The following is a 15,496-nucleotide window of genomic DNA, read 5'->3' as shown; positions in this document are numbered from 1 at the left end:
CCATGAGGTTCAAGCTTTACGGTGTGTCTTTCCAAAAATTAGTTTTTATTTCAGTGTAACAGCTAATGCGTTAATTGCCTAAAATCACTGACTGTCAATCCCGCTCCTGGGGGGCCCCTGCTCTGCACATTTTCCATCTTTCCCTGCTCTACCTACTGGACTGAACTCATCAATTGGCACTTCTGATTAGCTGAGCACACCTGATTCAATCAAGAGCATGTTTGGAGCAAGGATAAGAAGATATGCAGGACAGGGGGGCTCCAGGAGCAGAATTGAGAAACGCTGGTCTAAATCATACATGTAAATTTCAACTTTAAGATCTATAGTTCACCCTGCAGATACAACGATCCTGCATCATAGTCTTTTTATAGTCAATAGACAACAATTTTACAATACGCTCTTTGTGAAGTCTTTTTGAATAATGTTTAGGAAAGTTTAGGGAAACAGCCGATTGTTCTTACTTTATTTTACGTTAACAATTAATTTCAAACTGTGTCAATCATCATCATCGTTCTGCTGACGTTCCTTTAATTCAGCCTTTGTTGACATTTAATTCCACAGTTCATTCATCCATAGTAAGACAAATATTATCTTGTTTCTTACTTGTTCCAAATGCCACACATGCTTGTCAAATACTGTTTATTCTTGAGAAAATTATATGCACAGTTTATGGTTCTGAATCAGCAAGAATGCATTGTTTTGCTCTAGATTTAATCCATAGTACTATTCAGCTAGACCACAGTACTTATTTATAATTATATATGAGTTTACATCTGACACTTATGGATTTAATCTCATCTGAGTGACAACCTTTTCAAAAAGACTCTGTGCTCTCTCTACTACCTAGAGGCACCATTCAACTAAAATGCAAAAACCTGCAGGGTAACTTCTTCTCTATTACGTAATTATTTCCATTGTTCTAACTTCAAACAGCGGTAACATGAAACAGGTCACAACTGTGGAAAAACATTGGCCTTTTGAGCGTTTATTGGTGTCAAAAATACAACAGACTTAAAATCAGACAATCAGAATTGTTTCTAGGCTATAAAAGGAAAAAAAAAAACGCTAACAAAACATCACTGAAAGAGCAAATTGTTTTCTGTATCCCTCCTATACAGGGCCAAACGAGAGTAACCAAAAGTGGTACATGTCCTTGTGAGGAGGTGCAGGCATGGCTGAAAACTGGGACCAGAGGGGCTCCAGGGCTTCGCGGTTTCAGCAGTCCAACCTCTGCAAAGGCCCAGATATTATGTGAAGTAGTGGGGCTTCTTCACATTGATGCCATACTCAGTGAGAGCTGGAGACAGGTCTTCCATCGTTAGTGTGTACTTCTTGTCCTGCATTGATCAAAGACTCAAAGTTACAAGACAAAGAGAACTCTAATACAGCAAATACACATTCCCAATTTGCAATTTACAATTTAAACAGCAAGCAAAAATAACCAAGTGAAATAACTCCTACTGAAATAACCAAAGCTGATTGTCTAGTTTGCGAGATCTTCAAATACTAATTCTGGGATATTAATGAAGTCATGCTTTACATAAAGTAAATATTCCAAAAAGATACAAGACAGGTACACTGTATGAAAAACAGTGTTGAAACAACTAGCAAAGGTGAGCTCAGTGAACACAGTGAATCAGCACCATCTGCTGGGTGATCTTGGTGCCTGACTTCCTTGCTACTTCTATCATGGAAAGATACTCCCCCTTCATAGAATATCTGGTGGATGACCCACGTGACTATTTAAACCAGGACTAGGATTGCACTGAGTTAACAGATAACTTCACCCTAAACCTCTTTTTAAATTAAAATTTAAATATGGAACACATTCACATCACATCATGTGGTGTGCTATGCTATTCACCACTATCATGGCCAAACTAACCTTCGTCTTGCTTCTAGAGCTGCCTGATGCAGTGCCCTTCATTTTGCAGTGTTGCAAGGCATCATTTGCGATGTCCGAGATGAACTTCTGAGCAGCCAGGGAGATCAGACGAATTCTGTAAATGCACCAAGAAAAATGAATACTAATACCTAGGACAATGTTTTGTCTGACATTTGAAAATGTCCTGCTGACCAGAGAAGAAAAAGAATATAACAAATTCCTTTTAAACAGACTACCTGAAATGTAAAAAATAAATTCTTGGACAAACAAGACCACACAATCAGCAGAAACAGTTTAAGCATATGAGTTAACCCTTACATGCGAGGATCTGAGGCTTCAAACCCAGCACGGTTGAGGTAATAGCCCGTCACAGCATCTGGGATCTGCCAATAGACCAGAACAGCCTGATGAGCAACCTGTACAAGCCAAAATGTTCCGCCATCTGAAAGCGAGGGAATGTGAACCAGACGGGCGCGGGTCTCACCGTCGGAGTATAGTCTTCCAGCTGCATCAGGAAATCAGCCAGCGGAGTGGTGGAGATGACGGGCTTTACGTCACCGTTGGCGATCCCCGTGGGTACATACACCCCATTAGCAACAGACGTTTCTGCTGAGGGAGGGGCCAAAGCAGCCGAGGTAGGGACTGTGACGAAAAAAAGAATGACAACGTTGAAGAATGGACAGACAGCACGACGACATTTTCTGATTGCTCCCATGATGAAATTATACTAGTTGGAAGACGTTTTTAGCATTTATCTTACACCAGTTCTGACTGTCTCTGACGAACAAGAAACCATTTCGCAAAAATGTTAATGTGATAAGTAGTACGGGAGTACGGGAATCAAAACAACAATCTGCCAAATTAATGCAATTTGCCAATATCAAAATTACATATCAACACAATCGAATCAAACAAGGAAATGAGTACATATTACAGATAAAACGACTGTATTGAAAAGTATGTTTTTAAGTTTATCAGACGCAATGACTTCATTGTAACACATTTTCCTGCGTGGGGAAGCACAGAACGACCCCGTCGGTGTCTAAGCGGTAGTCTTTGCTGTAATGTCAATTTTTGTTAGCGTGGAACGTGGAAGATCCTGACGTTGAGGTACTCATCTATTATGCATCCATAACATAGATGTAACATTTCTCTATATTTCTAATGTACAAAATATGACTTGCAATGACTGGAGTATCAAATGGCATGCTGACTTGAGGAGGTAATAACGAAGGAGGATTGTTGCAATGAATTACAGCATTGAAACTTGCAGAAATCTCGACTCTTCACTGAATTCTGCATTAGCGTAGCTTGTAATTTATTTCAGATTCCCGACGGCAAGATTTGTGGTGCGGAATGATTTTAGCTAGTAACGAAGTGCAACGGAGGGCGACCTGCTCACGAACAGCGCCGCCATAAGATGCCGACCACCGACAGCAAGCTAAAAGACAGATGAGCCTGTTCATACAATAAAAAAAATCTATGCATCTACTCGGCCGCAACCCATTCCTTTACAGTCACAAATGTGTCCATATTATGCGATCTTTCCCGAGAATCAACAAAAAATACGACAAAATGGCCGCCGCGGACCAATCAAATGGCAGCCTTCTTTTATGTAGCTAGCTAGCCTAGCCTAGCTACATGTTTTCCATTCTCTCAGTTTCCAGTTTTAAATAAACTTAGCCGCGGTTGGGGGTTAACGTCTCAATTGCACATGCTATTCAGACTGGCTGCTACATTATTTTGATTTTGTGAACAACACTGTATGCCATTTTGCCACTTATCCAGGCCGAAATTATGGGACATGCCTAGCTAACGTTACTGCTAAAACCATTTAAGTATTACGAGCAATATTTAGCTAACTGGCTAGCAAGTCAGGCAACTTACCATTGCTGGTCGCTACAGACGGAATACTGCTGGGGTTGGAGACTACATTATTGTTGTTGCTGATACAGTTATTGCTGTTGCTGGTGGAGGTTGAAGAGTGCGAAGATGTGCCTCCAGTCGTGACTGGCTGTGGAGGATCGACGTTCATTTTCAGTATGAGCAGCCAGCTAATTTAGCTAGCCAGCCAGCGACCTAGCCTCGGTAGCTAGTCAACAATGAGATCAGAAACAGTTTATAAGAATGACAGCTGATTCAAAAGAACTGGAAACTGCACTGAACAAAAGTAATTGCAACCCGCTGAATATCAAGTCTGCTTGAGACCCAAGTAATTTTGACGGCTTCCAAACAAAATGTAACTTCCGTGTGTTCTGCAGATAACGTCCGACAGTCGGGCGTGCAATATTGGCTCTGCGTTCGAGTTCCGCGCAGCGTTGTTCGTCGGACTTTGGCTGTATGCGCCAGAGCGGCGGTGTTCGAGCACTGAGTGGATACCCTCTGCGTTGAATCCATACGACAAGAGTTGTTGTGAAGGGTCCACCTGTGTCCGCATGGGAAAACGTAGGCTATTATCCTACTTATAATAATACGGAATAACTATGGCTATTATCACATTACATTTATCAGCAGCACAATCATAACACAACACATGAAAGAAGCGAAAGGAAAAAAAATGCTGTGTGTGGTCTTTGCTTGCCAGTTTAGAGAGAGCCATCAGAACAAGACACTTTTCCAAAGTAGTTTTGCTGTTTTATTTTTGGATTTGTATAAAAAAACAATGTTGCCCTGAAGTGAACATCAGTTAAAAGTTTTCTCCATAAATGTTTCTCCTTGTAGTTGTATTCCAGAGTGTTTCTGATTGATGTAACCCAAGGTTGCCTCATGTCCTAAACGTTGTGGATTGGAGACCAACATTTTATACGGTATTATTTCATTTGTGTAATAAGCACTTAGGCCTGCATGTTCTAAATTGCCCTTTTACACAACACAAAACAAATATGATTCTGAACACAATAAACAAATAGCTATCCATATTTAAGAATGGTTCTGCACTGTTAATACATATATAACAACCATTATTCCTACATTGCTATGTCGGTGTGAAATCTAAAATGTTTCTCCTGTCTGCACTACTTATTAGCTTTATGAAAAAAGTTATTGTGGAAACGCCTAGACCATGATACATTTAACTCTAAAACCAAAATGGACTAGATATACAAAAAGTACAGACACAATGTGACTTGTCACCTTCTCATGGAATAAATATTTCCTACTGTTTCTTTCTACTTTAACAAAGAAATAACAGTGGATGCTTGTAAAGTGAAGTCAAACCCAAAAGTACACAATTAACTGCTTAATCAAACTTTAAGTGAGAGCTCAGCTGGAACGAAAACGAGCATACATGGTAGGTTTGTAGACAATTCTTGAGATACATGTAGAAGGTGGATGCTATATAGCTACATATGACATCAACACTCTGCTTTCTGATTTCAAATCTGCATATATTATGGAAATTTCAAATAAAAAGGAAAAAGTCTAAAAAAAAAAAAGAAGCGGATCAAAATACCAATGTTGCATGTGGACTTTCCCTCCTCTCTTGTGTTTAAATCTTGACGCAAACCACCCCTAAAATACCTGTATGAAGAACCCTTATAAATGAAGAATAATGTTTAAAAATTGAATTTGAGCAATAAAACACGATGTCCATGTTCCGTTTTCAAACTATGGTTTATTTCCACAAGAATAATTATACATTTTAGTAAGAAAATCAAAAATAAATGTGCATAATTGAGTAGCCATTTATTTATAATTACAAGCCAACAAGATGATGATCCATGAGCCACCATGTAATATTTGACACAGTCAGCAAAGTCACAAACAAGGTGAGGGGATGGAATAACAGAATTGAGAGGAAACATGGACTGAATGTGGAAGAGACATTTAATAGTTAACAGTGCAGAGGAAAATTGAGCCAAATAATTTTCCACAGTCATCAAAAAATCCCTTTCAATGTTTTCGACAAGAAGGTAGTACTTCATGAAGGAGAAATTTAACTGTGTAATAAAGTAGCAATTATTATGGGACATATTTGTCAGTTAAAACACATTTATGTAGTTTATTTGATGAGTATTTTAAAAATTTTCTTGAACAGCTTTAATGTTGCATTTTGTATTTAGAGTTTACCAGAAAGCTGTTCAGCGCTGTAGAAAGGACACATTGTAACTTCTTGGTGGGGATTTTATTGGGACTTTCCTGAAGGTCACACTTCAATCTCACAGCGGCTTATGTTGTATGACCAGACCATGCAATTATTTTGTTATGGTCAAGGACGTTCAACAGAGTTCAGCCGTCACCTCTCCCAATTTGGAGGCCAATCAACGTCAAATGTCAATGTCAAAGTTTTGAGATGAATAGAGAAGAGCTACAGGCATCACGATAGCCATGGAACACCAGTGCCACACTTTCCAATAATATAACTAGGTGACCTGGTCCAGCTCAGACCTTCGGGAGTAGAGTCGATTGCCCCTGTTAGGGACACAGTCAGGGAAATGCTGTTTGACACTGATCCTCAACAACTCTTAATGTTTAACTCGGAATGGAGATAAGACAGAAGCTGATAAAATCAGTTACAGTACTTGGCACAATTTTCCCATGGTATTTATGAAGATGTGAAGGAGATCAGCATGAGGACAAATGACAAAGAAGGCCTCCCAATGAGGCAGCTTTCAGGCCAGCCATGTGTCAGATTGAGTTTCACACCCTTCCCTTCATCTGCATTGCCTGGTCTCCTTTATATGACATCACTTCCCCTTAGAGGATGTAATTTCTGATTCTTTCACCTGCATCGCATGGTCTCTGAGATTGCATCACCTCTCCTTAGAGGGAGTGCCGCATCCACATACAAGTACTGCCAGCGATCTGAAAATGGAGCTGGCTGCGTATTTTGTGTAAATGTGAACAGAATGCAGTAATGACATTGGCAGAAAGCATATTGTGAGCACATTTCTGCTCCAATGCAGTCTGAGCAGAAGAATCCCCTGTTTGCATAGTTTTTTGTTTTTTTTTCCCACCATGGCCATCCACCCGGCTGGCTTTGAAATAAATGCCTCTCCCAAGAGGAGACCACGGTATGAAGACATGTGAATGACAACAGAGAGTGACACACAAGTGCCGCCCACAACCTAGCCTCCCAGTCTCACTTGAGTACAATATTTATAGAACAGACACAGAACCACAACAGTCAGAAATTTCGCTTGCTGGAAATTTCTGACAGATGTGTATATTTTGGTGAGAGACCAGCTTGAAGTGGGTGCCCCTTTGGGAGAAAGAAAGAACAAGAATCTTTTGCCTTACATGGAACCTATTACTGTACAAAACTAAAAGCATTTTTTAATTATTTTATTGTCATGAAAAAATACTTTATTCTTTATACACCACCCCTCAGTTCCACTGTGCCAAGTTGTGCTGCCAGATTTCTTTTTTATTATCTCTTTGATGCAACCTCCAGAACCACCTCTATCAGCTCCGTGTGGGTATATAGGAAGCAAAAAATGACATATTGGCATTCAACAATCCTCTGTGTTTCAAAATAAAAGATCCCTCATTGTTTTTTTGCTGGAGAACAGTTTCCCATTTTTCTTACTAAGTTTGAGAGTTAGGTGTTGAAACTGTCTTTATAATATCCTTATATTTTTTTAAATAAAACTTAAAAAGCAAAACTACAACTATTTCATAAAATCTAAATACCCAAGTCAGTTCCAAGGCTCTGCCTTGCAAATTTGAGACTTCAGTTTACAGATACAGATTTCAGACTAAAGGCTTACAGTACAGCTATCTTTGTATTACACAGTCTAAAACCTTTAAGCATATTAAAGCTGTCTTTGAACACCGCAGTCTGGTAAAGTCACTGTTGGAGGAGGCCATAGGAGCGTGTTAATTGGGCATACTCTAGGTTCTGCACTAGTGGGAAACTGGCATGTCTACACAGCCAACTGTTTTTCGAAGGAAAATGGAGCATTGATTTTGTGCATTATACCACATGAATGCACAAAACACAGGGGCTCTAATTCTCATATGGGCTGCAGTTTCTGCTGTGGCAGAGAGAGGGCGCACCTCACATTTTGGAACTCTGCATCACGGCAGACACCTGACAATGGCAACTGGCGAGACACAACACTGGCAAGCTACACACAGAGCTCAAACAGCACAACTGAGCTAGGTAGGTCACATCATTAAGCCACCCCTCCCTTCCCCAAAGATATTTCACAGTCACATGGAAACACAGAACAGGAAGCATTGAGCTCAGTACTGATGGCGTGGCTGCTGACACTCTTCCTAGGTTAGTAAACTTGCCACCCTGTCCCCCTCTGCCAGACCCAAAACCTAGCACATAGATTGCTCTGTCAGCAAGGACAGTTAGGTCACTGTTTGATTATTTGTCATCCAATGGGAATTTTAAAAAATATATTTTTAAATTTGTTTTAAAATTTGTCACAAGGCATTTTTAATGCCAATAGATGGTTTCATTTGAAATTGCTTGGATCAGTTGTTGCTTTGATACAATTGCTTGTATTACTCTTCATTGAGTGCTGGTTGCAGTGGTAATTCAGGGCTGAGGTCAGTATAGCAATGGGGTCTTGGTCTAAAATGTTGACAAAGAGCTCAAACTGGACCTAAGGCAGACAGAGTGGCTGAGGAGACTCATGTTAGCGTACCATCAGGGTCAGGATTATCAGAACCGCACGGCGACCATGCAAAACACACACGTACTGCTCAAAATCACCACCACCACCACCACCACCACCACCACCATGCATGCAAAAACACGTCCTCCCCCCTCCCTCCCACTCACATTAAAAAATATAACTGGTGTTTTTAGGCGTTGATCATTTAACTAGAAGCATTTGCAATGGATGGTCACCAAGTGTCTGCACAGATGGGTGTTCATGTGCTCTCTCCTACGGCAGCAGCACACCAGCTCTGGCTAGCTGAAGCAGGTCAGAGCAGCCAGTGTTACCTGTTTATTTTTCATGGAGCGCTTCCTGTTCACACAGGAAATGACATTACAAACAATGAGCAAGTTCCACTGATGTAAATACAATGGACTGGACTCTCAGTATGGGGGTTAGTCACATCTAAATCTCAGATCAACCCTTACTTTCTATTCAGACTGAAAAGTTGTTTTTTTTTGTTACACCTTAGTCAAAAGTAGTTATATTCACATGTCTGAAACACATTCTAGGAAGTTGGAGAAATAATAATGCATTTAACTGTTAATTAAAAAAAACTTTTTCATTTTATATTAGTCTCTTTCTTTAGTCTTTTGATTTAGTCTTTTGGCTCTTTTCTCTGAGAACAATGGTTCAATTCTCTGCTAAAAGGAAAAAACTTCACAATCAAATAATATATCAGAGGGAATTGGGCATGTCCAATCCATTGAATTCAGATCAGCAGTAGGATTTATCAGGGAATCCAATTCAGAAAACACGCCTACAAGGAGCATGATACTCCAGCTCTTGAGGGCAAAGGATTGTTCTGAGTGTCTCAATAAACTGTAATTGTAATATTTACTGTTACAATTGAGGAAACACATTACAAGGATCACTACTACTGTACTAATACAATGAATGAAGGCCTCGTCGTTCTTGACTATATCTCTCACGGAAACAGTACAGATTCTCGTCAGCTTGCTGAACAAGTTGGATAAACTGGACTGTTACACTCAGCCACTTCCTCCGCACCTCCAGCCCAGTGCAGTGTGGATGAGCCCCCAAGACTTTGCATATAGTTTTCTCAAAGATATATTCTCTTTTTTAAAAAAATGGAAAAGAAACGCAGGAACACCGACAGATGGACAGACAGACAGAGTATACAGAGCAAGCACGGCTGCAGGGCGTGGCCGTCACTTGAAGGCTGACTGGAGCTCCCTGAACGCGGCTTGTCTCTGTTTTTTCTCCTCGGCCTGTCTCTTCTTCTCCTCCTGCTCCTGGCGAATCTCTGCCTCGAAGCGGCTCGACTCATTGATTGCCTGGACCTGCCAGAGACCACAGTAATGATTAAGGTGTTGCTTTTTTCCAGGCGAACTAGGCTTAGGCCTAGTTAGGGCCTAAGGGGGGGCCTAGTCCAGGCTTAGGGCCCCCCCCCCCCGTGGCCACCAGAGGGCCCCCAAGAGCCCTTAAAATGTCCCACAAGAGAGCTTGAAATGTTTTTTTGTGATATATTATGTCAACGGTAATCATACAAAAACGCAATAAGCATTGACAACAGGCAACAGTATTGGCGGTACCGAGGCAGTGGGGGGCCCCCAAATCAAATTCTGCTTAGGGCCCCATAAAGGCTTGGGCCGGCCCTGCCCTATATGCAGTGGCGGTGGTTGAGCTGGAAACAGGGGAAGCCCGAACACTACCTTTAAATCTATCATTACTTTAGACCTGTTCCCCTGTATCCTCCTTGATTAACAATAAAACAAATGATTCACAGAATAATCAACACCAATTGCGTAATTAGAATAAATGATTATGCTTGCGAAACACCGCAGATTGTCTGTAGTTTGTGTGCTTGCGAAAGCTACAACGTGAGATTGTTTAATTAACAAGGATGGCATTTATCAATTTAAATTATGTTAAATGCTCATGACACATCACAGCTTTTGTGAGGTCTGTGTTCTAAACGTTATTGTTCATTGTACTCAACCTAACCTAAAAGTTTATTCTCAGTAATTTAAATCAATTTCACTAAATTTAGCTCCGTTTAGTAATTAGAATTTTGTAACACAAGAAAGCTGTAATGTCAAACATTTAAGAGAAAGCTTTGGGATTACTTGCCACTTAATTATTCAAATGGCCAGATGTGCGTGGATGCGTGTGTGTGTGTGTGTGCGTGCGTGCGTGCGTGCGTGCGTGCGAGTGTGTGTGTGTGTGTGTGTGTGTGCGTGCGTGCGTGTGTGTGTGTGTGTGTGTGTGTGCGTGCGTGTGTGTGTGTGTGAGTGTGTGTGTGTGCGTGTGTGCGTGTGAGTGTGTGTGTGTGTGTGTGTGTGAGTGTGTGTGTGTGTGAGTGTGTGTGTGTGTGCGTGCGTGAGTGTGTGTGTGTGTGTGCGTGCATGTGTGTGTGTGAGTGTGTGAGTGTGTGTGTGTGCGTGTGTGTGTGTGTGTGTGTGTGAGTGTGTGTGTGTTTCTACGGCTGGCGTACTTTGGCCTCAAAGAAGGTCTTGGCTCCCTTCACTCCCTCGGTGGACACGTCGATCTCGGACAGCTTCGCCAGGACGTGCAGCCCGCTGTCCTCTGCAAGCTCACCTGCCGCTGCCTTCCGGAAGATCAGCAAGAACTGCAGGGGGGAAGAGGGGAGAGACGGGCGCCACACAAAATCATCTTTATCCATTGCTAAAGGCACTGTGGGTATCCATTTGCAATACAATACCTCAATACCTGAGTCAATAGCAGGATAATAGTTTTGAAAATGGTTTCGAAATGCATTAGCACTAGTGATTGATTTTTGACTTTGAAAACCCAATAATCTCACTGCCCACTAGGTGGCGTTCACAGCTTCGTCGATACCGTTGGGCTTGTCACTGAATACTGGTCAGACTCTTGAGTACAACATTTTATAATTCTTTCACGAAAAAATGAAGCTGCACCAGTAATCTAAGTAATTGATTTAAAACAGAAGAGAGTAATTTAAACCTTGTTTTGCTCATGGCCATCTCCACCCTTTTGGCAGTTTGAGTCATTGCTCCATCCCGTGTCTCACCTCTCTGAAGCTGAGCTTGCCGTCAAAGTCCTCGTCCACCTCCTTGATCATGTTCTTCAGGCCCAAGTGGGTCTGTGGAGCTCCTAGCTTCTCCATCATCAGCTTCAGCTCCATCAGGTCAATGAAGTTGTCCTTCCCGGCATCGTACCTGCACGGACGCAGAGAGACCCAGCGCTTCATTTGTACCTCAGAAATAACAGGATTGAACCTGGGCCAGTCAAAATGTGCATCTGCTTGCCTCATAGACATTTTCATTAAACAAATCTCTCTCTACCAAGGGGTACAGAGGCACACTGATTGTGCAGAGCTCATTTAGAACATCAGTACTTTAGATTAAAGTAATAAAAGGCATGGGGCTCTGAGTTTTCTCCTGTCTTGTAGCAATGCAGGTGTATACCTCATTTGTAAAGAAGACAGATGGAGAGTATGAGAGAGCCTTTTTAATTTCAGTTTTGGAATACTCATATTTCCATTTCATTAAAGAAGGAAAAAATTATTTTCTCTGTCTATTCTCTGCTGAGAGTGCCATTAGCTGGTATAATCTATTCCTGAACATGCACGCACGCACACACACACACAGTGTTTGTGTGGAGCTCTGCTTGGACGCACAGGCTGGACGCACAGATAATAGTGCATGAAAGATTTACTCTAAAGCAGCAGCTGTCCTTTGTGAATGGACAGTGGCATGCTGGAAGAGTGCCAGTCCCCAGAGGCCTATTCTTCGCACACTCAGACTCACCGAGGCTGGCAGCGTCAGCCGGGTTACATAACAGCACTAATTCCGAGAGATCCCAGCTACACAAGCTCTCTCTGCAGCACGGATGATGAGCACTGACAGCAGACTGAAGCGAGTACCTCTAACAACGCTGTAGGTTGTATCTGTATCACTGTATCTCCAGCTTCTGTGGAAATTTAGTTATTACCAGAGTCACCTCACCAAAAGCCTGGATCAGTATTCAGATCAGTGGAAAAATAAGATGCTGAAAGGGATCTTTCTCTTCTCTCTTAATCAAACTGAACACCTTCTGAACATAAAATGTGAGACGGGGGTAATTTAACCTAAAATAAGGACTTAATACCACATATGGCCAACAGATGGCAGCATCGTTGTGTAGGGTGCATAGTCACAGAGGGCTCCACAAAATCAGTTGTCGTCTGCCGTATCTGATTGTTCATTTCTTGAGTGGAATTTCCGATTGCGTAAGTACAGCTTTTCCGTCTGCTATGCAGATCTGATTCAAATCGACTTTCTGACTGATTAACAGTTCTCAGGAAAATCCTCTCTGATAAGGCTGCTCAGGAAAAGAGAGAAAAAAAGGCAATGGGTTGTGTTATTTATGAAATTTGAATCAGCTACAACATTCTGCTGAATTTAAAGTAAAATGCAGCTACCAAGGAAATAAAAAACACACTTGTGAAATCCTCTGAAAGGACAGCCCTTGGGAAAGCATTAAACTTTCACCTGAACACCCCACAGCGTCTGAAAGAAGAGTGGCCGAGCCCTGCAATGATTCAGAACACTTGTCAGGTTGAGGCTAATTGCGTCAGTGAGCAGCAGAGTGCTCCCTGACGGTTCGTTTTGCTCTGGGCTTCGGGGGGAAAAATCACGGGACTGTGACATGGATAATGAAGGTCTCTGGCTGGTGCATGGTTTCTGCATCAGCAGGTTTTGCAGTCCCGTGCAGAGGAGCTTCCTGTATTTGCATGGTCTGGGTTCCCCCTGTTTACTCCTGGATGCGTGCCCCTGCGCTACACGCAGTCCACACAACCAAACAAGAGCTGCGGCAGAGTCAGAGGCAACTTTCCCAAAAGAGGCAAAGAGTCATAAAAGTGGACAGATTAATAGTTCCTCCTGAAAAAAAAACCCCAGTGTGCGGTTTTACCCCATGGAGTGTATTCTACTCCCGCCTCTAGATGAGGTAAGCAGAGGGCCTCTCATCACACTCTTCCTTGATTCGCTGTTTGACACTATCCAATCACATGCTGTTCATCACGTGCGAGAGGAACTCCACAACATCAGCCAGAGGAACCAACAGGACAGAGGAAAGAGGAACCGAGACTTTAAAATACACAGGGAGCAGAGCTTTGAGGATGGGAACAGCATCTCCTCTTTTGGAGACCCACCGCCAGCTGTGCTCTGGATCACTGCCGCTGCTCCGAGGGTGAGCACCCCGCTGCTCCCCTGTGTCGCTGTCACCCACGACTGCGTCACCGTCCCTGAGCAGGTCTCTCCGGGGACCAGCTGCGACTCAGCCATCCCCTGCATCGTCAAGACCGCACGCTCTGGGCTCCGCGCGGGACACCACAGCAACGAGGAGGATTTTATCATGAGATACGGCAGCATGTTTAAAGATTGTCTGAAGGTTGTATGAAGGTTGTGTCTCAGCCCCTGCTCTGTTGTGGTGGTGGATAATAAAAAGGGGATGAGGGACATCAGTCTGCACAGATGGCTAGCAAACAGCATGGAGGGAACAAGCAAATGGGAGAGAAACGGAGGCTAGATTGAAGGGCAGGCTGTGGCAGTGGTGGAATGCTGGGGGCAGAGCACTGTCCATTTCTTAACATCTAAGTTCGGAGTCAAGAGTCTTGCAGGATAGCGGTTGTATACCTTCCTGTAGAGGCATTGCTTATGACAGCGATGAAGTGGAGGAGGACGGCCTGTAGCCGGGCCAGCAGAGACGGAGCATGGCAGTGTGGAACATGCTAAAGAGGGAAAAGCTCCATCTGAAGGACCTGCTTCCTGTTTCCTCACTCTCTCTTTCCATGAGCCCACAAGCACTTCCTGTTCTCCAAGTCAGGGTCGCCATGGCAACAGACACCTTGTTATTGAAGGCCAGGCAGTTGGGGTGAGGCCCCACGAGCAGTCGCACTCACGGCCTCCTGTTCCAAACCCTGAACCACACAAGCCCACACACACACACACACACACACACACACACACACACACACACCCACACACACACATGTACACCACCAGCTGTTCTTCACAGGATTCCCTTTGGGTACCCTGGGCTCTAATTCCTACCTTACATTATTCTGCCTTGCAGATGCCCTCATCCAGAGCCAGATACATAAATTTACATTACATTTTGTCGTTTATTAGACACTCCTCTCCAGAGCAATTTATATGTATCTACATTACAGTTAGTCATTTATCCAATGCTGTTCTTCAGAGTCACTTACAAATGTAGGAATACAAAGTGCATCTAACAAAGCCGCAGGAAAAATGGAGCATTCCAAACACAGCCGGCCGCATCTGAACATGTGTCAGCCCCTCACACAGAACAACCACTGCTGCCATAAATACATACACACTAAAATAAATTCAAATATAGATAAATATAGGTTACATATTATACAGTGCAGCACACAGCACCCAAACAGTCACAAACTGCGTACCCTGCATGAGGACACCCTGGACCTCATAACCCTGTCTCCCTGGGCTCTTCCAGTGCAGGATGTCCTACCTACGCCCTCCAGAGAGCCGAGTTCTGACATTGTTGACCCACGTTCGCTTTTCATGGAGTCCTCACCACCCAGCCACACATTGCTATGTGCTTTTAAGGCCATGGGGTCTTCTTCAAACAGAGCACAGCACCACGCCTTCAAAATATCCCAGGGCTTGTGTTCAGATCTAGGACATCTTAGATTGGGATGTGAGATTTCTAAACTCTCTCACACGTAGTGCAGAGCATCAGTACTCCTGCCTATGCCGGCTTTCATTCCCTTTCACTCATTGAATTCTCAAATGTAATGGGTTGTTCACTGACCTTGAGTTTGAATTAGCCGTTTACAATGATTTTGCCCTCTAAGGCCATTATGTCAGAAACCGACATTGAATGCGTGCCATTAAGTGATGAAATAATGAGCTATGTTTATTTAAGGATGTGCTAACCAATCAGATCAGCTCTCACATGTCTTCAGAAGGAGTTCAGGTTTGCTTGCGTGATTGATCATTACTTGACTGTGTGGACATTCCAT

General features: G+C 42.8%; 2 protein-coding genes across 2 annotated transcripts in view; both read right to left on the bottom strand.

Annotated features, from left to right (window-relative positions):
- Positions 1-625: 625 nt before the first annotated feature.
- Positions 626-4,119, bottom strand: taf10 (TAF10 RNA polymerase II, TATA box binding protein (TBP)-associated factor). The gene is made up of 5 exons (XM_036533761.1): positions 3,773-4,119; positions 2,370-2,527; positions 2,204-2,268; positions 1,886-2,000; positions 626-1,337 (listed from the first exon to the last, which is right to left on the bottom strand). The coding sequence occupies exons 1-5, from the start codon at positions 3,918-3,920 to the stop codon at positions 1,248-1,250; spliced, it is 576 nt and encodes a 191-aa protein (XP_036389654.1). The 5' UTR covers positions 3,921-4,119; the 3' UTR covers positions 626-1,247.
- Positions 4,120-5,919: 1,800 nt separating this feature from the next.
- LOC118780559 (EF-hand domain-containing protein D2-like) overlaps positions 5,920-15,496 on the bottom strand; it is a 32,147-nt gene continuing 22,570 nt past the window's right edge. Inside the window, exons 2-4 of the mRNA XM_036533128.1 lie at positions 11,516-11,663; positions 10,958-11,092; positions 5,920-9,803 (exon numbers count right to left, since the gene is read on the bottom strand). Of these exons, the coding sequence (XP_036389021.1) occupies positions 9,672-9,803; positions 10,958-11,092; positions 11,516-11,663 (415 nt within the window). The 3' untranslated portion in view covers positions 5,920-9,671. The remainder of the gene's footprint in view (positions 9,804-10,957; positions 11,093-11,515; positions 11,664-15,496) is intronic.

This window comes from Megalops cyprinoides, chromosome 7 (genome assembly GCF_013368585.1).
Source record: "Megalops cyprinoides isolate fMegCyp1 chromosome 7, fMegCyp1.pri, whole genome shotgun sequence".
NCBI lineage: Eukaryota > Metazoa > Chordata > Actinopteri > Elopiformes > Megalopidae > Megalops > Megalops cyprinoides.
This window is presented reverse-complemented; position numbering and strand designations above follow the sequence as displayed.

Excerpts from the sequence above, each read along its gene's own strand:
- taf10 (XM_036533761.1), bottom strand. The coding sequence starts at position 3,920 with ATGAACGTCGATCCTCCACAGCCAGTCACGACTGGAGGCACATCTTCG. Across the intron at positions 2,528-3,772 it reads GTCTGTAGCGACCAGCAATG|TCCCTACCTCGGCTGCTTTG; the intron begins GTAAGTTGCCTG and ends TTTTCGTCACAG. Across the intron at positions 2,269-2,369 it reads TGGAAGACTATACTCCGACG|ATCCCAGATGCTGTGACGGG; the intron begins GTGAGACCCGCG and ends GTCTATTGGCAG.